The sequence below is a fragment of the Bicyclus anynana genome, chromosome 21 (assembly GCF_947172395.1).
Source record: "Bicyclus anynana chromosome 21, ilBicAnyn1.1, whole genome shotgun sequence".
Classification (NCBI taxonomy): Eukaryota; Metazoa; Arthropoda; class Insecta; order Lepidoptera; family Nymphalidae; genus Bicyclus; species Bicyclus anynana.
Window position 1 is genome coordinate 14348665 of NC_069103.1, and position 25469 is coordinate 14374133.

The following is a 25469-nucleotide window of genomic DNA, read 5'->3' on the forward strand; positions in this document are numbered from 1 at the left end:
TCATTGGTCCTTCGTAGCCGCGTACTCGGTCGGTAGTGTGAGTGAAGTGACAGGTGTCACAGTAGAGTAGAGAAGCAAGAGAGCAGCACTAGGAGTGTACAATTTTTTGTTTCCAAGATTTCCAATTTCAATTCCCTCAAGGGAGGTTAGGTTTGTTTTCCTTGATTCGGGTCCATTTAAATTAATTGTTTAAAAATGAAAAAAATGAAAAAACCGTATTTCCGTATATCGCTTAAAAACAAAACCATTCTTCCAAATAGGTAACCATAATTTAAACAGTCGTAAATGATAAAGTTTCGCCGTGGCATTATTCAAACGCGTTGTAACAGTAATGTAGTTAACAATGCTAAAGTTTCGCCGTGACGTTGTTAAAAGTTTCAAACGCGTCAAGTTATTGCTGAGCATCTCTAGCACTCCGTGTCATGTCAGCTAATGGTTTGGCATAATGCGGGCGTGCTGCGCACTGCGGGTGAGTTCTTCAGCGGGAGCACGCCACTGTTGCTATGCGGCGCTGAACAGTGACCCTTTTTAACCTCCCGACATTTTTTCTCTTTAAACCACCATGCAAATAAAAGAACCGAAGGGGTTATCGAGTTTAACCGATATTTACGTTCAGCAATTTATATAACTAGTTATAAAACATAATAATTTTATAACTAGTTTACTTGACGGCTTATTTACAATTCTACACTAAAGTATTTTTCAGATAGCATAGGTACGGTGACAGTTGCCTTGCGGCAAACTTTTAAGAGTGAAACGAACTGTCACCCGCATTGTCCTACATGAAACGAAATGTAAGTATCTAAATTTGCCCATACAAACAATTTCTTTGGTTTATATCCACCCGTGTGTTTTCCTTTTATTTTGTTTTAAAACCACCCCTATATTAGCACAAACAAACTAAATAATAGTATCGACTAATGGACGAAAAAGACACCAATTCACCCCCGATTTCAAAAACTAGGAGTGTTACAAATTTGAAATATCTGTCAGAGCTACGGTGTATCGGTCTGTGTCATACCTTCTAGAATCTAGAGTAATTGGCCGATTACGATTCGATTTTTGTTCGAGATCTGAAAAGCCAATCCGATGATATTGAAGCTTTTCTATAATGATGGATACTATTTCTGACTTACAAGTCGTCACTATACGTAAATTGTTAAGCCTACCTAATAATATCTACAGTGGCAGCGCTTCCCATAATAACAAACTCTGTTACAAAGTAGACGACTCTACGATTTCTAAACACATACGCGTCAAACTGATAAAGCCTCCGTTTACAAGTTAATTATAAAAACTTAGCGGCCGGCGCGAGATTGCGATGCTAATGTCGAAGGTTATCTTCAATCTAAATTATGTTTAATTTTTTAGAAACTCAAGTTTTACTACCGTATGAACAGATAATTAATTGTTGAGGTCATCTTGTGTTGCGATGGACAAAAACATTAACAATTTAGCTTTTAGTGGCTAATAGAATATACGAGTATGTGGTTATATTGTATTCTTGGATTTATTGATCAAATAATTCCATTTTTGGTCCTGCTTACTACTGTTTGCTAAACTGTGCGGAGCCCCAAGGTGCTACGCCTTCCGCAGTGTTGGTCGACCTCTATCTGTATGGCTGGGAGCTGCTGCATTTATGCGGCCCGAGACCGTGGCGTTTGAAAGTCATTACAAGAAGCCTATGTCCAGAAATGGACGTCAATCCGGCTGATAATGATCATGAGCCTATTTTAATGACCCACTACATGTCAGTTCTTCTACCTAAGACCACAACAGATCAGTCTATAATCCCAAAATCTCGGACATTTCTAGCACTGGCTTCAAACTTAGTTTCAGAATCAAATAGACTTTATTTAAATTATCATTATCAATAAAAGGGTTGACTGAAATAAAAGAGTTCGTGTATTTCAACTTAACGCCCGTTTAAGCAAAGCGCTTTAGTGCCCAATAAAAAGTGCCACCGTCGTGGCCGGGCCCTTCCGCGTCGGCTTAATTACTGCGTACGACGCCGAAGGGCACGTTTTCTCTTCGCCCTTTATCCTTTGGGAGCCCGGAGGCGGTCTGTTTGTCGGGTCTTAAGAAACATTATCAACTTTGACGACCTTTCTGTCTGTCTATGCTTTGCTTTTTAATTCTGTTTAATGTACGAAAAGAGAGAGATGCCTTGGTATAATTTGGTAAAAATAAGAATTTGGTTTATAGTAATAAGACTACGAGTACCTGAGAAATGACGACATCCGGAAAAAGAACAAAAGTCTGGTCTATTGTTATTTTAGGCTGACGTCTTAACGTAATCTCATAAGAGAAAGTGACAATGGGCAGGTCACGTGGACAGAAGTAAAGTTAGCAGATGGTTATAAAGAAAGATGCTAAATGGGCAGATGAGAGAACAGAGATGAAGGGGACTGTGGTAACGGGATGGCAAGCTGCAGCCAAAGACAGAGTAAGTTAGAAGTCCTAAGAAGTCGTCTTAGAAGGACGAAGCTTTTACTCTTAGACGGCATACAAAAATAGTTTATTATTTTGTTCGTTTTAATAAGATATGTTCCTTATCTTCTTTGTCAGTCTTAAACGCTCATTTATTTTGCTTCTTCCCTTTGCTCAAAGTCATAAGTGATGAGAGTGACACATTTTAATCTCTTTTAATTTTTCATCCAGCAAATAATTAAGTAGATATAAAACACTTTTTAATAACGAAGATGGCTGACGCGCATTACTCAGCCATTTTGCGTCGCGGTCGTTTTAATTATTTCGCGCAAATGAGAATAGGTAGCGACGATAGCTGTAGCTACTGCTCGCTTTAATGGGTCACATCCATGTTCAGCTTATGAAAGGAGGTTTTGTCCCCTGTAATTATTACTTGACTCTGTGTAAACTGTAAAATATAGGTTATTAAGGTAACGTGGTTTTTGACTTCTATACCTCTTTAAAGATGCTTCTACTCGTATAACCGGCGGTACCTAATTGAGAAAAGTAATTAAGTAAATTCATACCAAAAGTGGGAGTTATAGTTCTGGTGTTTTATTTTCATTTTAGCTATGCCATTTGTCTAATACCGGAATAATCTATCACGCGATTATCTGGATTACGGGATTTTAGGCGTACATACTGTATGTATTGAAAAACATGCTCAGGATTGTATTCTCTAGTCTAGCATTAAGCTATTCTAGGTGTCACCGATGATTCAATGATTTCTTATAAAGAAGTGGATGGTTTTATATCATCATCATCAGCCGATGGACGTCCACTGCTGATCATAGGCTCCTCTTAAAGACTTCCAAACAACACGGTTATAAGCTGCATGCAGCGCCTATATGCTTCTTGCTGATTATTGTTGCATGGTGGGCACACAACTCACCCACTACGGTGATGCACCGCTCCTGCAGCGACAGCTCCTTGGCCTTCTGCGAGATCTGCACGTAGCTGCCGCTCTGCTCCTTGATCAGCTTGATGTAGTTGCCGCCCTTGCCGATGATCATGCCCGCCGTCGAGTTGGGCACGAGGATCTTCACCTGCGAACAAAAAAACGGAATCATTTCGGCGTCTACGTGACAATACGACCAGGGAAGTACCAGCGACTCAGAGTGAAACCTCTTCATAGCATATCAGCCATACCTACGTTAATAGATGTAGTGAACAATACAGCAGTCACTGATTTATTATTTGATCAGCGTTAATTAACAGCGAGCGCTTACTTGGCCCAAAGGATACGCGTTGTGAAAGTGGTTAAGTATCTATCGTTAGATGGCGTATTATTTGGAATTATCATTTTTAAATTTTTGCTGTAAAATGTATTTTTTTTCTTAAGTAAACTGATTTTATGTAATCGTTAATTTATTTTAACATTACAGATGAATACCTTGATTTGATTGTGCAGAGCCTTGTGTTTAAGTTTTTTTTAGATTGTAGTTGTGTAAATGCTGCGACAGTCACTGGTGGGCCAAATAAATAAATTATAATTTATCATGTCAAATAACATTTAAAATTTTCACTTGCATATTTTGAATGTGTTTACAAAGCCAAGTAGTGCTCCTGAACTTTATGGGTATTTGATTAAGTTCAGGAACCAACTTCCGATTCCATCATCAGATGAGCTCTGTGATACCATAAATCATTTCAATGTTTCAGAAGATACGCAAGTAAACCAAATAAATAAAAGCTTGTCATAATTCATGGTTATAAAAATTGTTGTCATACGCCGAAACAAACAAAAAAATAGCTATTGACGTCCAGGAAGCAACTAGAACGTCATTATTGGTATAGTTGACCTCTGCACGTGTTCCGCCCCGCCTTCCCCGCCCACCGGAGCCGGTCGCTCGGGAGAAAATTGAAGAAAACAATAGTAATAATGATATGCAAATGACAGCCGTCAGGCAACGGCGCGGGCGGCAAGGTCGCTACTGTGACGCAGGGAAAATAGACGGGTAAATATACCCCTGTTAAACTTCATTTTAACTCTTTCAAATGATACATTTTTAACTGTTACTAACATCATGTATATTTTCTAACACAGTAAATGTCATACTGCTACGATGAACACTACTGAATTTTAACACTGATGAAATTCAGAGAAAAAAATTGAGTCATTGAGATCAAACGATGAAAATAAGTAACAGCAGTACCTGGTTCAGTACCGGAATTATATTATTTTTTTAATAGCTTTCGCTCTATCCGGTATCTCTATATCTGTGCGGTATACAATTTTGAATTGAATAAGAGACAGAACACAAACCAATGATTACAATATGACACAGGCAATAAATTATGTGAAACATATTGACAAAATTGTTTTAGCTTCATTAAAAAAGACACGCAACGCTTCTAGACTTATAATAAAGTCTTTGTCTTGAAGCCTGAATAAATCACACTCCTCGCGTCGACTCTGATTTTTATTTTGAGTTATTTTCCCGGTTATTAAAAATTTAGGCGCCACTCGACGCCGGCACCGGTTCGCGTAAAAGTTGGTATTTTCCTCGTTTAGTACTTCAGCCACTTATTGCCAGGCCGTTATGAATTTTTGATGTTCGATTTATTTTGCAGCGTTCCGCGTCTATACGGTCAAGTCAAATTTTGTTACGATGTACGTAACATAATTTATGACCTCATAATTTATGCCCACTGACTACTACTGAACTGACAAATCCAAGTGACAATGAATAATAAATTTATTTAGTTATTAATTGATTATGAAACACGGCTAAAACTCACGTGATATTAGGTCGGAGTATGCCCGACTAGTTTCGAACCCATACGGGGCCCTTAGTCATGAGCTGGTTCTTGCATCGCGGCACGATCCAAACTGATAATTTAATATCACGTGAGTTTTAACCGTGTTTCATAATCAATTAATATGAATAACACTCACGATAGTATACATTCTAAAATTATTTAGTTATTGTCGGAGAAAAACCAACTAATCCACAATCTCAAAAAAATCAAAAACCGGAGATAGGATTTTTATGGGGTTTTCACTGACAGATAGAATAGGTAATTCACGAAGGTGTGTCACTCCTCTCTAATGTATCTGTTAATCGTTTAATGGTATTCATCAAGTTACTGCACATGTTTCGCAAATAAATAAAGAGTTCTATTTATATTGTATTCTATTCAATGCTAATCTAGTTAGTCTAAAGCCACCGACAGGCTCATTCAAGGTTGCTGGTTGGTCTGCTGTGCGACCAATCACGATATTGCATATCTAAAGTGCGCTTTGTGATTGGTAGAGCGCAAAACGCAGTCAAACATCAGTCAGTGTGACGACGCTTTTGTATCATTTGTGTTCCCACGGACGGTTTGATGCCTATAATTCGTGCGCATTAACTCGACACCTGGGTACCAAACACAACCAAACAAACACGGTACAAACGTCAATCGAGCCAGGTGTCAAGTTAATCTGCACGAATTGTATATGATATTATTATGTCAATCTGAAGCTTAACATATCAGATGCGACGCTTTTTGGATCTATATATTTGTAAAGGACCAACTGACTGAAGAACTAGTGCCAAGACTTAGAACTTTATGAAAATTTCATGTTTTATTTAATTTTTTATAATATTGATAGAACTGACCTACCAGCCTAGGGCACATAATAAACAGGCATCCTGTACTGATAAAAGAATGAAATTTAAAAAAAAAACCCCAACCTGTTCAAAAAATTGACAGACACAAAAACTTTCAACTCCTACTTAAGACCATAAAGGATAAATCTAAAAATATATACCAAGTCCCATTTATCTCTATCACTACCAAAACTTCTCAAAATCGTTTCAGCGGTTTATCGGTGAATACGTACTCTCGTATTTATAATACGATTACGTATTATTATAGATAACTAGATAGATTATAACATCGAAGATGACCCAATAGAGCTGTGCGTGTAATCCCGCGAATAATTCAGCATAATGGAGCGGCTAGTAGACGAGATGAGCTAACTTGTCTATCTACATTGTCGTTACATTGCCGTTTAGAGCCCTTAGTACGAAACTGCATGACTCGAAGGTGTTTCTAATCAGTGTTAATCACATACGATGCAATAAACCTCAACCCTCGTGTAGATTTAGGGAACTAAACTCAAATCAGACAGGAATTGAGCCTGATCTTCGTCCGTTTTCAGGTGTTTTCCTAAAATAGTTACGTAGTTAACATGGTGGGTAGATCTAGATAGTCGAAGCAGAACTCACGTTTTAAATATAACCGTTTTCCCCCCAAAGGGCAGAAAACGATTATTTAGGTTTCAGCCGAAGCTTGATCCACTTACGAGATTACCCTCCAAATTTTGCCCGTTTGCAGTGTTCCTACCCTACATTTCATTGGGTAAATGAGGTTTTGACATAACATCACGCCGTCATCCGCCGGCATGTCGCTTGACAGTTGTCAATGTCAATCAGTACTCTCGTAAGCCGGCAAGGCATGAAATTTTAGTGGATCAAGCTTCGGCTGAAACCTAAATAATCGTTTTCTGCCCTTTGGGGGGAAAACGGTTATATTTAGGTGTTCGAGCCTTCAGCTTGATCCACTTACGAGATGTGTTTATATTCTGCCGGCGATGGCAAGGCGTACTGTGATGACCATTTTTATAATAGTAAAAGAAATGATAATCATTATACATGTAAATTAATGATCAACGACGTTTAAATTATCAGTATATAAATCAGTATACTATCAGTGATTATCATAGAGACAAAATATTTTTCTCATCTCTGAAGTAATTAACTAGATATCAAATTTAATTGATATTAAAATTATTGTCATTCAATTAATCACAGTTATTAATGTAGATTTCACCCAAAAGTAACACACATATTTTTATTAATTGATATTTTATTTAATGGTTAAAACAAAACCTATACAACCCATATATTCATTTAAATTGGTGTAAATATGCTGCACTTAATGCTGTAAAGTAGTAAAGTAAACCTCAAAACATCTGAGGAACTTCTTCAAGACAGCGTAGATATATTGACTACCTACTTTAAATTTCTATTGTATTTTATTAAATCTGTATTTACAGATGCTTTTAAAATTATCTGAGAAAGCTGAAAACGTGCTAATTTCAATAAGCTTCGCAGTTATACCGAAATGACTGCGAGCAGCTCCTTTAATCTTTGTCTTCTGCTAGACATAACAAACAAACCAGATTCATTGACATGTCCAATAATTTCTTTACCCAAATATAACAAATTTGTAATATCAGTTTGTACTAATAGATATAGCCCTCTGACTACATAAAGTTAACCAAACCAATGTTTGATCTGTATTTTGTCAGAACCGTACTGTGTATAGTCAAAACATGAACTCTCCACTCAAGATAAAAACAAGGAGTCATGACATGCTACTTAAAATAAGCTATCAGTTGAGTATTTAAATAGACTCATAGGTGACCAACCATGTTAGAGGTTTTGGTTTTAAAATTGGTTTCAATGCTAGTCTAACTTTAGGTTGATCAAGTACCTAGGTTATAATAATATAATAATTTTTGGGTTTATAAACCTATTTGACTAAGGATTTCTAAAGATCAATAGTTCTGAGTACGAGTTCTGATTTATTTATTAAGTATTTGCTAAAATGAAGCCTACCGAAGTAGGATCTAAATGTTAACCCTTTCCAACATATCCAGGCTTGATTACACGTATTAATTGTGAATTTACGCCAAGCTGTTTCTAAAATATTCTGTCTTCTGTTGCCAAGGACCTTAGTAGTACAGCAAGCACATACAATATGTTACTGAATGTGACCTGTTGGTACTCGCGAAAGAAATGTTAGATTGTTAATTGTAAATGGTTGGCTCATGGTTCTCTGGTACAATGGAGACCTGGAGAAGAGGAATATCATAAACTTTCTCTCCTATCTGGAGCTACCAGAAGATAGGTTCTCAAGCAGTGATTAAGATGTCTCAAATTTAAGGTACTAGCGTTGAAGATGGAAATAAGCTAGGGGCCACCACAGCCTTTATTTTAAGTCTTTGCTGAAGACGTCGACGAATGGGCAATACTAGAAAAGCAATCATATTTTAGATTGGTTAGATCACTGCCCTTGTACTGGTAAACAAGTCTACTTCTGGTTATTCCATCACCTTGAATGTTGTCTGAAGAGCTTCGTAATTTTAGAATTTAATCTAGCAATTCTAATAATCGGTATAGACCCGTCTGTAATCCCAGAAAAGTACCTGGCTTAGGTATATTTGAAGCCGGTTAGCTAAATCTAGAATTTACTGCTTAATGCAAAGAGGTATAGATTAATAGATTTGTTATCTTCTTGAAATATTGCATACAGTTTTTTTCTATCTAAGGTCCTTTCTCACTCTCTCTCTCATAGAAAATCCAATACAATCCATAATATCTCTTTAAGCTTGTGTCAAACATGTTGCCGTTCATTTTAGAAACTGTTTATGAATATTAAGTTTCTTATAGTCCTCTACTGAATCCTACTGCATCTGATGTTATAAAATTTCAAGTAGATGGTCTTCTCTAATACGTATGTAGATATATTGTATAATGTATACTGAATGAGGCGAGGAGCATGCATAATTTATAAATATTATACATTGCTATAACAGTTGCAAGCCACCATGCCCACCAGCGAAATTTCTTTATGAGTAAGTAGCATTTCTTGACTGTTCTTTTGTACTGTCTTTGGCGACATACAGGTGATTTTCCTATTTGTGTTGACATGAGATTGAATTTTCGATAGTTTATATAGATACCACCCAATATTGGGTAGCTGTATCTACCACCTATATGATGAATAGAGGCAGTATGCTTGAATCGTTGTTAAAAAGAATATCATCTATAAGTAAAGTAACTAAGTATAAGTAGGATGAAATCTGAATTACTTAGCTAAATATATATCCATTAACAAATCTATACAGAGTTATCATTCTACAAAGTAGACATTTTTCAAAAGTTTAAGAACAGAAACCGTCTATGAGGCAAGGAAAGATGTGGCTTGTGATACCTTTGCCTGTACATTCAAGATATATAAAGCGACGGAATGATTGTATCGGCAAATCAAATAAGCTTTTGTGGGCAAGAGTAATTAATTAATACGGCCATATTTTCCCCTTGAAGGAGAAGGAAATATTTATTCGTTCCTAACTCTCTTAATTTCCCCACAATATATGTATTATATGAAAAAAAATTTCCATAGATTAATTTTAAATCTATCATATATGACAGATTGACAAACTTAGAGAAGAAATGCAAACAAAGTGTAATTTTAGATCCAGGCACACTTAATTAAGTGCATGAATATTTTAGCACTAAGATCTTTTCTGACTTCAAATATAATTTATTTATTTTTCCTTCTCATATTTAGTTCGTGGACATTTTCTCGAGCCAGAGCTTCTATGGAGTGACCTGTTTTAATTGGGTCTGGTACCGGGAATCGAACCCGAGCCTTTATGTGTGAGCCAAGTATCTAGCCAATAATGACTAACCCATACCGGAAAATATTTATTTATTACATCTTGCATTTTAATATGATAAAGCCAGTTGACTTTCGGTGGCTAAATGGGTGTTGTACAGTGAAATACATTGCAAAAGATTGTGGAATCTCTTATTTGAGGCTTTATATATAGGTCTCAGGCATTGTATGATTTCCACCCTTTTTGTATCTAAAGTGCAGTCATGTATCACGAGTATCTGAAGTGCAACATTTACTGTCACTGTCACTGCATTATGAAGTGATTGTCTGTGAACGCGGGGTCATCTTTGCTAATGCACTATTTAGTATTATCTTCAGTCAAGTGAAGACTGGACTGTTGTTGTATATTCGAATATTCGCGAAGCTTCTGGGAATGATATCCTTGCTTGGCTAGGAATTTTTACTGCATGTCCCATTTTGCTTTAAGATAAAGTATTTATCAAAATAAAAAGATTAGTTTCCTGGTCTTGCTTGTCTTGCTAAGATAATCTTCTAACTGAACGGGAGCAATCCAACAACATTCAGTTTTTATTTACTCTAATAACATTGTATGATGCTTGGTTCTAAGATTTTATTACGTTGCTCCAATAAACTTTCTGTGCAAAGTAAATTTTTCTTCCGATACAGTCAAGACGAGGCAACTTCGTCCATAAGGAAGGCCATCAACTGGATCTCTTAAAAAAAAAACATACATACAGCCGAACGTAGAACCTCCTCCTTTTTGGAAGTCGGTTAAAAATATACAAAGCCTCTCAAAATAGAGGAAGGGCAGTAAGGACAAAGAACATCCGTTTTAAAGAACCTATTATCGTATGCATCGATCAGAAAGATTTGTTTCATTGTTGAAAGTAGGAAATAAATCAGGACTCACAGCAGTAGTTAAATAATTATGTTAGCTTCAAATGATAAGTATGCTTTTGCGTTCTCTAAGCCCATGCGAGCTTTAGACACTATAAACATGCGGTAGATGGAGAGTAGGTATAGTGAAACGCAGTAAACGCGTAATTTTCATATTCCACTGAAATCTTTTCTTCGAACACATCCAGGTTTGATGTGTTACCAAGGAGCTTCAATATTGATAGTAAAAATTCATCAAGCATTTATAACTTTCTTAAAGACTCCCAATCAACTTGAGTTTACATACGTTATGTATTCCATGATCTATAAAGATCGTCATTAAGCTGATTACTGACGTTCAGGGACCCTGGTAATTGAAAAGTACCCAAATACGCGCCTTAGACTTCAGGCGCGCAGCCGACAAGGCAGCTGTCAGAGGTCACTTAAAGGACAAGCAAATAGCAAATAGCTGACAAATAGGCATCGTAAACGCCGGCCGTCTCAGCCAAAGCATCGACGGACAACTCAGATGACGTCTCAGTTAGCGAATCAGCCGTGCAGCCGACATTCCAGGCGACGCGTTGGTCAACATCCCAGACGACGCGTCAGCCGATATTTTAGACAACGTCTCAATCAGCGAATCAGCCGACATCTCAGACAACACGTCAGCCGACATCTCAGATGAAGTCCCATTAAACGACACCTCAGCCAACGTCTGAGCAGCCGACGTCTGTACAGCCGACGTCTGTACACCCGACGTCTCAGCCGACGTCTGTACAGCTGACGTCTCAGCCGACGTCTGCACAGCCGACGTCTCAGCCGACGTCTGATCAGCCGACGTCTCAGCCGACGTCTGAGCAGCCGACGTCTCAGCCGACATCTCGGCTGACGTCTCAGCCGACGTCTGAGCAGCCGACGTCTCAGCTGACGTCTGCGCAGCCGACATCTCGGCCGACGTCTCAGCCGACGTCTGAGCAGCCGACGTCTCAGCTGACGTCTGCGCAGCCGACATCTCGGCCGACGTCTCAGCCGTAGCCGTCCCAGGTGGGACGTCATCTGCTCATCATTCAGTAGGACTATACAGCGAGTCTGCCGTCCGAAGAGCGGGCATTCGCTAAGATGAAAAAGAGAAAAACTCTCATTCAGTATAGATCTACATAGCAAGTCTGCCGTCCGAAGAGCGGGCATTCGCTAAGATGAAAAAGCTTGTCGGGAGTCACGTGGACACTCGACAGCGAACAATACACATCGGTCGTACAAGATGGCTACGATTTTTTCGTTATTGTCTTCATTTGGTAACTAGGTCTATCCAGCGAGTCTACCGTCCGGAGAGCGGGTATTCGCTTAGAATTGAGAATAATCTCTCATCTAACTAGACCGTTGACAAAAATATTCTCCAACAAATTTCACTGTGCACTATCACTATTTATTAATATTCACATTTAACACTGCTCACTTAACAAAATTTGAAGACGTACTGATTGACATTGACAACTGTCAAGCGACATGCCGGCGGATGACGGCGTGATGTTATGTCAAAACCTCATTTACCCAATGAAATGTAGGGTAGGAACACTGCAAACGGGCAAAATTTGGAGGGTAATCTCGTAAGTGGATCAAGCTGAAGGCTCGAACACCTAAATAAATACAATTTTAAATGGCATGGGTTTACTATTATTGCATATTATGTTAGAAATATTTTAATTATTAAATAGATACAGTAGTCTAACGTAATAGTCAATCATCATTTCCGTTGGACATCCACTTCTGGGATTTAAGCTTTAAATCGAGACAGCCCAGATACCTACGATTACCGCGGTTTACGGTTTCAAATAAATTTCTAAAATTTCTAAAATATTCGAAAACTATCGTCGTATGAGATCGCAAACTCGCGCTAGTGTGCTCGCAGTTAGCATCGATTGGCACAGTTTAGTAATCGATGCACGAACAACACTCGATGATTATACCAACGAGGCGCTGCAACTTGTTCACAAGCAGGGTTGCCACTTGCCATTGGAGAATAATTCAATAAAAAAAAAAAAAAATTTAAAAAACTTTTATTACGTGGATAATGTACTAGAAGCCAAAAAATAATTCCGTTAGCCCCACGTACTAGTCATCACACTACTCTCCTCATCAATTGAATAGTCAGAACAATAATAAAACCATGAAATGCGTGAAATTTATATAAATAGTCAATAGAATTGGAACTGGAGTAGTAGTAAGGCGAAGCGATAGATTTAAATCTTAAAAAGCACATTGTTTCTCATTATAATTTATTTTTTATTACGATGGCACGAAAGAGAGAGAAACGTGTCGACGATTCGGTGATCCGGTCCGGTTTTCTACTAAACGTCTGGTGGACGTCATTTAATATAGTTTTTTCACTATTTATAAATTCTAAAGAAATATCATACAAAAGGTACATTACATTTAGTAATTTTGAGATTGCTACTACAAATCAATTTTATACGGAATAAAAAATGATATTGTGTAAGTTATTGTTGTTAGAGCTTTGACGAGTATAGTTTAATTCAGTGCATCGAATGACGCCGCCAAAGTTGAATAATAAACGACGCGTCGCTTCACGGTTAATGTGGCGTACTATAAACTTCTGAGAAATGTTTAATGCCGGCTGCTTATAAACGCTTTTTGTCGGAAACTGTTTACGCGAACCTAAACCTGGTACTTTGGATGCTATTCACGGACCATTATTTATAGATGGCCAGGGTTACATTGCATTCCCGTTTCAATATTGATTCTAAACTGTATAATAACAGTAGCTAAATCAGTGGAGTTTGTAACACATAAAATTGCAGAAGTGGAAAATCCCATACGAAAATATCAACTCGCCTGATAATTTTTAATCGGCTGTTTCTTGTGATTTTTTTTTTTGTATATTTAGCTACTTCTGTATTGTAATAAAATAAGTAAATTGGATTGGGCTGTTTTTTTTTTAATTTAAAGCGATCGTGCGAAAGATACAAGAAAAGAAAGCAAGTAAAAGATATTTATTTAATCAGAATCTAAGGTACAAGTTAAAATTTTGAAAATCTCCTCGACACTCATTAATGTATGTAGCTACAAAGACAACTATATAAATTATTCTTCCCATCAAACTACTACACTATAATAGAAAAACGCTGATATCTTCGGATTATCATTTAAAAACAATTACCTAGTAATCATTTCAATCACGTCACCTTCAAAGAGGAAACTACATCATAGTCGGTCCATTCTACGATGCCACAAACAGACACTGCCAATTGACATTTTAGTGGAAACCTCGAAATGTGTGAAATCACACAGTCTAATAAGACAGTAGGATATTTTTGCTCTGATTAAGAAGCAGAGATTGTAGTAAAAGATCTATCTTCATCAAGAATTTATTCACCTATAGAAAAACGTACAAATTATTTGCGTCTTTCATGATGCTTTTGTTCACGATGCACGACTGAACTGTGGGATCATTAACCACCACAAGAACGTGGCAGTCGAAAATGTAGATGTTAATGAAGACGAATGGGTTACATGTTGCCAAATCACGGGTAAACCATTCACTGAATCGATTGAACTAAAACTTGGCACAGAGTTAAGTTGGAGCTCAAGAGTTAGGAATACCTATTCTATTAATGTTACTTATTTAGGTCATCTCGCAACCTAATTAATTTCAAATGTTTCTGTCTGACTTTGTAGCAGATCTCATTAGGGGAGTACTACGAGTAGGTACCAGCATCTTGTGTAATGTTCTAGACTCGAATCGTTCTAGAATAGAGAAGCAATATTCTGTTCTTGATGGCTCTGCTAAATTTTTTTTTTTTTTATATTTTCTGACTAAATTATTTTTGATTTATAATAATTGCACATCCACATATAGGTATAATGCTAAAATTAGACCGTCCTACCCCAATATTTTTAAATAAAAAAAATATTAGTTTAACGTCGGTCGCGGCTGCCATTCTTACTAAAATAAAATTAAAATCAAGCGCAGTGACAACCCTATCGCAGCGTCGTCGCAGAGCTAAATATGGCGTACGGGTGTATCGGCGAACACGTGTCTGCAACAATCAAATAATTGTTGTTGCGTAACACGCAATAACCGGCGCGGCTCATTTTAATTGCTTCTACGTTAAATGCGGGATACTGTTTGGTTTTCTCATACTCGTACGTAGATATATCGGGACTGCCTCGTTGTTCCTGACTCCAGTGGCTAGCCTGGCGATGTGGATTACGAGATCCTAGGTCTAGACTTTGAATGTTGAGGGATTCTAAATTTTTTTTAATTTGTCATTACAAATCTTAGTCTGGAGTTAGGAAGTAAGTGGTGTATACCCCTGTGCCTCAGAGAGCAGGTAAGCTGTAGGGTCGTTATTACAATAAACAGCTGATAGTGATTGTTGCAAAATGAATGATTTGACTATCAGCATGCATTGGAGAAGTGTGGTGGGTTTAAGCTATCCCATAATGAGCGAGGCCTGGACTGTAGATGGTAATTTGGTTGATTCTCTTCTCTCAGTTGTTTTAGCTGTTATGTATAACTTCGGCAGCGTGGAATGTCTCATTCGATCCGTTGTTGCTTCAATTATTAAGACACGGAGGATTACGCTGGGTTACTTTAGGGTATTCTGGTCCTCCGGCCGGCAAGTCCCGCATACCCTCCGGAGGGTACCGTGGAGTCTCTTCCGTGATGCCTTCCGGTGGGATGTGTGAATGCATTTCCCAGAGAAAAGGTCTTTAAACAGCTTGTCAATGACGATCAGGATAAGAGGGTTCTTACTCGTATATTATTACATAGATTAGGTCAAATTCTGATGGGTTTATTAGTTGACTATAAGATTCATCATGGCAATCACTATTTGATCGGAGTTCATTATGAGACGAATGGAAGATTAACATAGAGTGACCTTGAACAGAGGGACATTTTGTTATTAAGTCAAATCGTGAGAGAAAAGAATTATTACATTGTGACAATTCCTTCGCGATGTGTGCCAGTCAGTGAAACGAACGCGTAAACATAATAATTGCTCATTACATTCGGTGTCACACACGTCACGACACGCACTCATTTGTACAGCGAAAGCCTGTTAATGTCAGACCTTTGTAATTTTTTATAAGCTGAAAGTTCACCACATCTTCCTACTGTAGGTAAGAACAGTTAAAGATTAAACTGGGTGTCTACTGTGATTTTAGTACCAAGCTCAGTGGCTGACGATTGGAGAGGTGATTCCTCATATTATCAAGTACAAAATATAATAAAAATAAGCTTTATACTTAAACGATTAAGGGTCTGGCAGTGGCAGCTCGCTACCTCCCAAAGACTGTTCAAACTCCGTAGTCAACTACCGTATTTACTTATGGTACTTTCCTCGGGCTGACGTGGTCTGTCTGGGCAAACATTCATGTAAATATATAAAAAACGAAAGGTCACTCGACATGAAATATCAAAACCCAGTAGACATACAAAGATGAAATTTGACAGGGAGGTAAATAGTTTATAGTTCGTAGGCGCCCGCTAACAACGGTTTAGATTAGGGCAGAAGAAGTTGCCGGCATCCGCAAGTCTTTCACGAAATGCCGAAGATCTGACCACGGCAGCTCTCGCTCGATAACAATAATTGCTCGTTACATTCGTTACGTCACGTCACGCACTTATTTGCGCGTTTCGCGTTCGGCCGAGCGAACTGCGGGCGCAATTAACGCGTTTGTTTGTCCGATAATTTTCAACTATGAGCATTCGTTAGGTCAGGGGTCCAATGGTTAGTCTCTGTCGTGAGGTCTTGGGTTCACGGGAAACCTCGTTATCCAGAGCTACTTGGCTCAGTTTCGACAGTATTTCACAACCCGACCCAACACCCAGAGTCCTGAAATACTGCCGGAATTCAGCTTTCCTATGTAAAGATTTAGTAAAAAAATTCAACCCGTAGTGGGGAAGTATTGGACAAACCCGTGCCTCGGAGAGCACGTTAAGCTGTCGCTTCCTTTATATTTAACATCTGATCATCACCATCATTATCAAACCATATTCGGCTCAATGGTCAGATCGAGTCTCCTCTCAGAATGAGAGGACCAATAGTCCACTACGCTGGCCCAATGCGGATTGGCAGACTTCACACACGCAGATAATTGAGAAAATTCTCTGGTATGCAGGTTTCCTCACGATGTTTTCCTTCTCCGTTTGAGACACGTGATATTTTATTTCTTAAAATGCACACAACTGAAAAGTTAGAGGTGCAAGTTCCGGATTCGACCCCCACACCCTCCGGAATCGGAGGCAGAGCTCATATCCACTGGACTGTCACAGCTCTTATCTCTTGTGTCTTTGTAGACAATATTTAGGTATTATTAATTATTTAAATAACTTTCATTGTCATTAGCCACCATTGTTCACCTCAGTTTCGTCGCGCTAGTGACAGATTTAACAGTTTACAGTCTTTGGCAACAACAGGTGGACCATAACCTTATTCCATCAACTATTACTCTATAAATATAAAGAGTTTGATAAAAATGAATCTAAACTCCAACGGCGCAATAACAATACTCTATGCCAGTGCCACAAATGCGAAATAAAATATTCATTGATGATAAGGACCAATTACATAAACAATATTATAAAATATAAAAAAAAAACACACTATCACAATTATATTTGTATCGCTTATGCATGTGTGTGAATGCGCGTGGGTGTTCATTATAATATGAGCAAGTGTAGGTAAGTATTGTGTTTTATTTAGCTGATAACCGTATCCATTTATGTACATTACATGAAACACAACTAAACTGATAACAGCTAAAAGTTAAGCTGTTTCTATTTATGTTGTTTGAATATTTATCAGTAACTTGTACTTATTGAAGCCGAGTTTGTAGTGGGCATGTTACTGCCACAAGTTAACGTATTCTAACATTCACTATCATGTGGCAAGTTTTGTTAAAATAAGTTCACCAGTTTTTCTGAAAAAGAAGCGTTTGAGATGTGTGCTTTAAGACGCATGCTGGCCATTGGCTGGACTCATAAAGTGACAAATGTCGAGGTTCTGTGACGTGAACTTCGTCAATCAAAAGTGGGAACTTATGCAGACCGTCAAGATGAGAGAAGTTGCTTATCTGGGACACGTGCTACAGCACGAGAGATACGAGCTCCTACAGCTCATCATGATGGGAAAGGGTGCCCGTAGAAAAGGAGTTGGCCGCTGAAAGAAGTTCTGGTTGAAGAATGTCAGAGAGTAGACCGGGATCACGAGCGCCGCGCACAACTAATTTCGCCTTGGGGATAAATAGAGAGGAGTTTACATTTATCCAACCCTATAAAAATATAGCGTTTACTAAGGCCGATGGAAAGAAAGAAAAAACGCTTATTCTAAAATTGTGCCACACACCACAATACCTATACCACCCATAATAACACGTCCCAGAGGCGTACATGTTAAACCTCATACTTGCTTGCCTGTAATTTCACCAACAACCATAGCCTTCACACCCAAACACAGAAAATCTTGGTGGCAGAAATAACCATGAAAGTATTAGTCTACAGGACGAGCTCTTTCATAAAGAATAAGGAGCTACTGCAACTAAAATACTAGTTGAATAGTTAATTTGAAAGTGCAGGTGAAATAAAATAAAAATGTAACAAACAGAGCTCTGGTGATTCAGTCACCGGGAACGGGTCCCAGCGTGCGAGGGGCGCGAATATTAAATGTGGAGTCAGTTCAGTAGCCGACGTAACGACTGCGGCTAACAACGCTCACTTTACGAGCGATGCTCCCGATGATGTTAAATGTTAACGCCACGGAGCCGTTAACGTTAAAATTCATTTAGCCTTTATGTTTTTTACTTGAGTAAAAAGCAAAGGGAAAGACTTTTTCTGTTAATTTAAGAAGCGCGTCTTTTCACATAGTTCTGAAGGTCCCTCTAAACCGAGGTTTGAGTGTAACGGTCACAGGAGACGCCCTTGGCAAGTCGTTCCGTACCAATAGATCTTAGATTTAGCCATAAGTTTCGACTCTGAACTTTTAGGCTAGGACTAAACGTCGAGGATTCTCTGTGGAATTTAGTTTCGATGTTGCCGCTCATTACCTGCTTATCTCTGTCCTGAGGCATCTTGGCGTCCACGCCCTCGGGGTAAGGTTTGACCAGCTCGGGCTTCTCCTTGATCTTCTCCATGATGAAGTCTAGCACCACCATGATGCCCTCCACTGAGCCAGTTATGAGGCACGCACGCTCTGTTGTACCTGGAGACAAATATACTGAGGATTAGTTTAAATTGCTAATTTTAAAACTTTGCACATTAAATTGGCAATATAATTTAAAATGATTATTAGTTTTATTATCTTGTACGCAACAGTTTTCATGTTACAATTAACGGGTTTGAACGGTGGGCCATCAGAAATATTACTTCGATGCTTACTTCTGCTGCTTAGCAACATCGTTGTGTTCCGATCGTAAGATATGGTTGTCTATTGAATAAGAGACACACGAGTCTTAACACGCATGCCCTATGTTAAAGGACGCTCGTCAATCCATTGTACGTGCGCTAGCAAATTATGGGTCATCAAGTTGTTCCCTCAGATATTAATATAAAAACTCCAACTTTTCCAGATTAATAGTGTACAGAGTTCATTATTCAAACCACTGGTATAATTGAACCGAGCGGCCAGCACTCGGGCACCAGCTTGAAGCGCGCAACAAAAACAAACGCCTCGGTAATGAGAAGTGAGCGAAAGTGACTCGCCCATTGTTCCCACACTTCCCCGGGCCACGAGTTACATCCAGCGGAATAATACGGCATTCACTCGCGCTTATTCATGGGGGGGGGGGGGGGCATAATGACAGTGGTGGGAGCTCTAAATGAGGTCTTAATACGACTCTATTCTTCAACACTAATTGTCGGACTGTTATGGTTTTGAAGTCAGATCCAAACTCTCGTGGATACAATAACAAAACTGGAATGGCTTTTGTTCGTGTTTAATACAAGTGACTGAAAACTACAGTTTAAAATAGCATTCAGCATTTTAGAATAAATAAATGTAGGGATCGCTGGAGGCAGGAGCTCAAGACTGACATTTGGAAGAACTATAGAAACAATACGTATAAAAGTAGACTTCTGTAAGATAATGATGATGAGATAAAACCTAAATTATTGTAAGCATGTCACCTTATTAACTTGCTGTTATTAAATATTCATTACGAGTATTTGCACAGTTGGCGGCTTAACGCTGAACCGATTTACAACCTCATAAGTAAATGAAATCGACAGCTGTCGCTTTAGCTAACTGGAGAGCATAAATTCTGAGCCATTTATCGTCCGGTAATATAAGGCAAAAGTAATAAAAGAAGGAAGGTGAAACGTTAGGAGAATGATTTCCAAAAGGTCGCCGGTACTGGTACCGGTAAATGAATAAGAATGGTAAAGAACACAGAAATGTGGAGATCGATAGAAAAGGCCTGTCGACGGACAAGATTCCAATGAAGTAGGAATTAATACATGTTACTAAGAAGCTAAAACAGAATACTCAACGAATATAGATTGAGCGATCCGTTCTCTTTGAAAGTTGCATGCACTACCTTTTTAAACTGAATAAGCATAAGATGAGATCGCAGATCAAACCAATCTAATAAAACAAAACAATCGCATAGAAGACCCTCAAAAGCAAAGGCATTTACGTGTAATCTGCTCCCTGCTATGCATCCAAACGAAGCATTACACATATCCGCTTACAAAGCCCGCTATCCCGCTCAACTCGCTCAATCCGAGCGAGGAACAATGCCCGAGCGTACAAACGAGATATTCCGCTCATGTCTCTCCCAAAGCCTTTCAACGGAATTAAGACTTTGTGAGCGACGCAAAGCTTTGCCACTTGCGTTTCTTTGATACTGCACATCTTCAATGCACTGTCATTATCATCACTCAAACCTCTCTCATAGTAATTAGTTCCACTACGCTGCAAAGGCGAATATGAGGTTAATATACTCCGAAACACAAAAGTGTGATCCGACCCACTTCTCAAGTACGAATTACTAATTGTATGTATTTTTATTGTACCGATAAAAAGCTTTACTTATTCAAATACGATGACTTTCACAGCGTGTCAAAGCATTAGGCATTGTATTCCCAACTAATGCTCTGACACTATATTTGTCAATTTTTTGCGAGCATGTCGTTTAAATGCTTCACGATTATAATCATCTAAATATCGCTAAACACTTACAAGTTCCATCTTCACCAGTCAAGCAAGTCCGCGAGAACCTGTCCACATTACGCAACACACGTATCACATGGACCGGTCTCACTCCCTTGACCTTGCGGCTTTGCTGCGCCAATATAATATTTATGCAAGATAATTTTAGCGCACATTTTCGCTCGTAACCGGGTCATTAGCATTTGGTGTTAGTCCAATGTTACAGTAATTAGGAGCAGTGGGCCAAAGACCAATCGCTCGTGCATTGTGACAATTTTTTTTAACAGTTTAGCAAATTCCTAACCTACGATACTATTTTTCAGGTAACGTCTTTAAATTGCCACTGTTTTTTTGCTCGCACTAAATAATGTAAATTTTACAGACGAAATAATCTTGATTATACCCGAACTAAATTTGGAGAAGAATGTTTACAAATGTTGTCCATTTATATAGCCAACTGCATATATCACGCTGCAACTTTGTTACACACAACAAGTGTGACGTGGGTCGTCAGTGGGTTACAGAAATAGCACAACTTGGATCCAACATTGGAAAACAATGTTTGTGTCGTAAATATCATTCAACAATTTGAGGTATGGATACAAACATTTGATCCAACGTGTGGCACAGATCACCTGAGTGCTACGCGGCTGAATAGCGAAGCTATGTGCTATTGAGGAGAAAACGTGGCAGCAGGTGCCGCGTGAATAGTCCACGTTATAGCGCATTGTTAGACAAGGCCACGAGTGATTATAAGCCTTATCCAATTATGCGCGCCGTTGGGTTATTGTGGCACTTGGCGTTCGAGCTCTACATAAACAGAACAAAGACGTAAACATTAGGTACCTGGCTCAGAAGAAAACCATCAGTGCATCAAAAGTGCTACATTTGCATACGTTAGCTAATGTTAACGAGATTACATTGTTGACTAAAATGTCTGTTCATCAAGAGACATTGCAATTTCAATGTATGTTATGGGTTTTATAATAATAATAGATGCTGCTTTATTAACCTAATGCATATTACAATGTTCAATTGTATAGGCCCATAACTTAGAAGAAAATAATAAAAATTTTAATAAAAAAAATACAACCGACTTCAAAACCTAAAAACGTACCCACTAAACTAAAAAGTGAAAAATAACATCATAATATGTTCTACCTGCTGATCAGTATGAAGGCGGTGCTAAGCCGGTGATGTATTAATTCAAGCCATGTGAGAATATCTTATAGATTTAGATTTTGCAGACAGTGTCGTTTCGTGTGGTCTTGTCAGAAATGGCTTAAATTAAGACAACACCGGCTAAGCACCGCCTTCATACTGATCAGCAGGTAGAACATATTATGATGTTATTTTTCACTTTTTAGTTTAGTGGGTACGTTTTTAGGTTTTGAAGTCGGTTGTATTTTTTTTATTAAAATTTTTATTATTTTTCCATTTTTAGTGTAAAATTTCATCTCGAACGAATACATCAGACCCCTAATGACAGTCACAACCCATCTTGGTACAAAATTCTCAGCAATACGAATTAATCAAGGCCAAACACAAGGTAGTTACTGTAAACTGTTAAGGAGTTCCCTTAATTGTCCTTGGTCTTCATCACCAACCCCCTAAATGACAGTCACAACCTATCTATGTGGAAAGTTCTCATTAATACAAATCAATTAAGCCCAAACATAAGGTAACTGCTGTAAATCGCCGAGGAGTTCCCTCGTCTGTTTTATGACTCCATCATCAGATCGATTTTAAACATTCATAAAATTGTAGTGCTTAAAAGTAATAAATGGAAAAGTATACGAACATACTAGACACCCATATAATTTCCGAAAGTTCCCCTCAATTTCTCCAGGATTCCATCATCAGATCTTGACATGATGGCAATGGGACCAAATGGGGACTATACCGTTTCAAACAAAAAAAGAATTTTTGAAATCGGTCCAGGCGTCTTTGAGTAATCGGTGTACATACATAAAAAAAAAAAAAAAATACCGACCGAATTGAGAACCTCCTCCTTTTTGAAGTCGGTTAATGAAGATACGGGATACCATACAATCGAGGAAAACATCAAGGGAGCTTCTGAGCAGCAGTATATCGTGGAATGAAAAATACTTATAAAAGAGATTGCCCAGCAAACGATATCTGTTAGAAGTACTTACTGCTACTGTAGTAGGTACTTATTGAAATGTTGATTGAAAATTGATCAAGATCAAACACTAATCACAAATCTTACTAAAAGGCGCGGCAACGAATTCGAATAATAATAATCTGAGCAGAAGATTTAACACAAAAATGAGAATGAAGTGGGTACATCTGATAAATTATCTGCAAAGGAAGCAATTTCAGATAACATCGTTAGGAATTAATTCTAAGACGGATAACAAATTCATCATCTAATTATTCGGAATTCAGTATTGGGCACATTTCACTTAATTCCAATAACGCAAATTAATTACTAGAGAACTGAAGACAATATTTATGTAGAGTGGTGGAAAAAAGTTTAAACATATTAACTTAGTATATAATGAATATTCTTCTATTACTGATTAATAGAGTCATATGATTTAAGTAGGTATGAGGTAGGTGAACGAAATATAAATTGCAAAAAAATCTACTCTAGAAACAATTTACGAGTATGATGACTTTGAGATGACAGAAGTCTCAACGGCCATTACGTAAGTGCTAAATTTCGCACGGACATCAAGTATGCTAAAAGCACCTTTATTCCTAACACAATAGATGTCAAGACGACTGCAAAGCACTTGATGGAAGAAAAGAAACAAGCTATTCTGTGTTAGCGTGCCATGAGGAATGTTTTGTTATTTTTGGGTCAAGGGTAGGCTAGGGAGTCGGCTAAGTCTAAGGCGAGAAATGTTTCAAAATTTACGAATGCTATAATAGGTCTGTTGACACTTACGAATTATAATTATTAAAGTTAATTCATAACAAAGGAGCAATTAATAAAAAAAGGAAGAAATTAATTGCGTTGTGGTTGTTATATTACGAGCGTTGAGCGATTAAAATTTTGACACAAAAATGTTCACCCTTTCCTTGATTATGAAGTTAAAAACTCATTATGTCACGGCTATTAATTGCTATCGCTGTTTGATCTGTAATATTAAAACAGGTTTCTTCATTGTTTACATTCATTTTCCTTTTCAAGACAATTATGTTGTATTTATTGCAATTTCGTGCTTTAAGTTGGTCATTAACTCTATAATTCATGCACAATGTATACGAGTATATTTATTTTGAAAACTATATCAAGAATTGATCTATTTATTGTCTGCATTCATTAGGATTTACATAAATTTTTAGAATATTTTGAATAAAATAGTGTAAGTACATTAAAATTTTTTTGGAAAATGGTTAAATAGTGAAGTCAAAATGAATTCATCATTCATTGAGGGCCCCTGCAGTCACCTATACTAATATTATAATGTACTCGTAAAATTTGTGAAATTGTAAGGAGTAATCTCCAACTAATCTAATCAGATCTACTGAACCGATTTTGAAAGTTCTTTTACCACGTCACGAAAGTCACGTGATTTGTGAGTGTCGTAGGTTATATTTAATAACCTTATTCCCATGGGAACGGAAACAACGTTGTTTTCGATGCGTCTAATAGTATTAAACAATGAAGTACATAGGTATATGAATGCCGAAGAGTGAAGCTCATTTTGTCGCCGTTTTAATGTCGTGAATGATATTTAAGCATTTGTTTCAAAACTGTTAGCACATACAATTTGGCAACAAGCTACAACTACGATGACCCAAAACGTGCCACCGGGCTACAGCGACAGATGTACCACTCCGATAAATTATGTACACGCGATTGTGGCCTGTTATACAACGGCATAATGGCCAGAGTAACATGCAACAGTCACTGACGGTGACGTTATTCGTAATCAGTTAAAAGCAGATACGCTCATATAAAATATAAATAGTGAGCATTATTTATATTTTTTAAGCCTACGAGTTTTGTAATAAAATGATAACCTCCATTAACTATGAGTAGTTGAAAACTGAACAATGTGACTTGTTTAGTTAGAAATCAACGCGTCAGTGTTCAACTAAATTCCCCATTACATACTAATTGAATTGATTGTACATAAGCTTCTTCCTGTGATGATTAGACCTTCGTCATTTTGTGAAAGCTGAAGTCAGTTTGTTAGCTCACCCAGGCTTCAATAGTCTAGACCAGCAACTATCGAATTCTAAAACGTAATATTTTCTCCGGAAAATCACAACAAATCATGTCAAGAAATAAACAAATAAATGTAAAACCAACAGCGGCGCAACCGAAAATATCGCTGTCCACTAAAAGTTTATCTTTAGCAATGTTGAGAATTTGCCACGGAGCATTTCAAGCAGAGGATTGGCGGCTGAATTATCTCAGACTATGAAGATTAAAACAAATTAAGCTTTATAATTAGGACTGTTGTAACCTGCTACCTCCCAAAGCCACCAGGGTCCTAGCTCGATAGTTGCCTACCTGTGGTAGGAATCAAGAAGGTGCAGCTATCACAGGCTCTC

The 25469-nt window shown here is 37.9% G+C and overlaps 1 protein-coding gene across 6 annotated transcripts in view; it reads right to left on the reverse strand.

The window, feature by feature from the left end:
* LOC112050527 (RNA-binding protein Pasilla) overlaps window positions 1-25469 on the reverse strand; it is a 100460-nt gene that overhangs the window by 21981 nt on the left and 53010 nt on the right. For all 6 annotated transcript variants that reach the window (XM_024088811.2, XM_024088813.2, XM_024088810.2 and 3 more), the window contains 2 exons: window positions 18835-18989; window positions 3362-3515 (listed from right to left, as the gene is read on the reverse strand). In XM_024088811.2, coding sequence (XP_023944579.1) covers window positions 3362-3515; window positions 18835-18989 — 309 coding nt within the window. The remainder of the gene's footprint in view (window positions 1-3361; window positions 3516-18834; window positions 18990-25469) is intronic.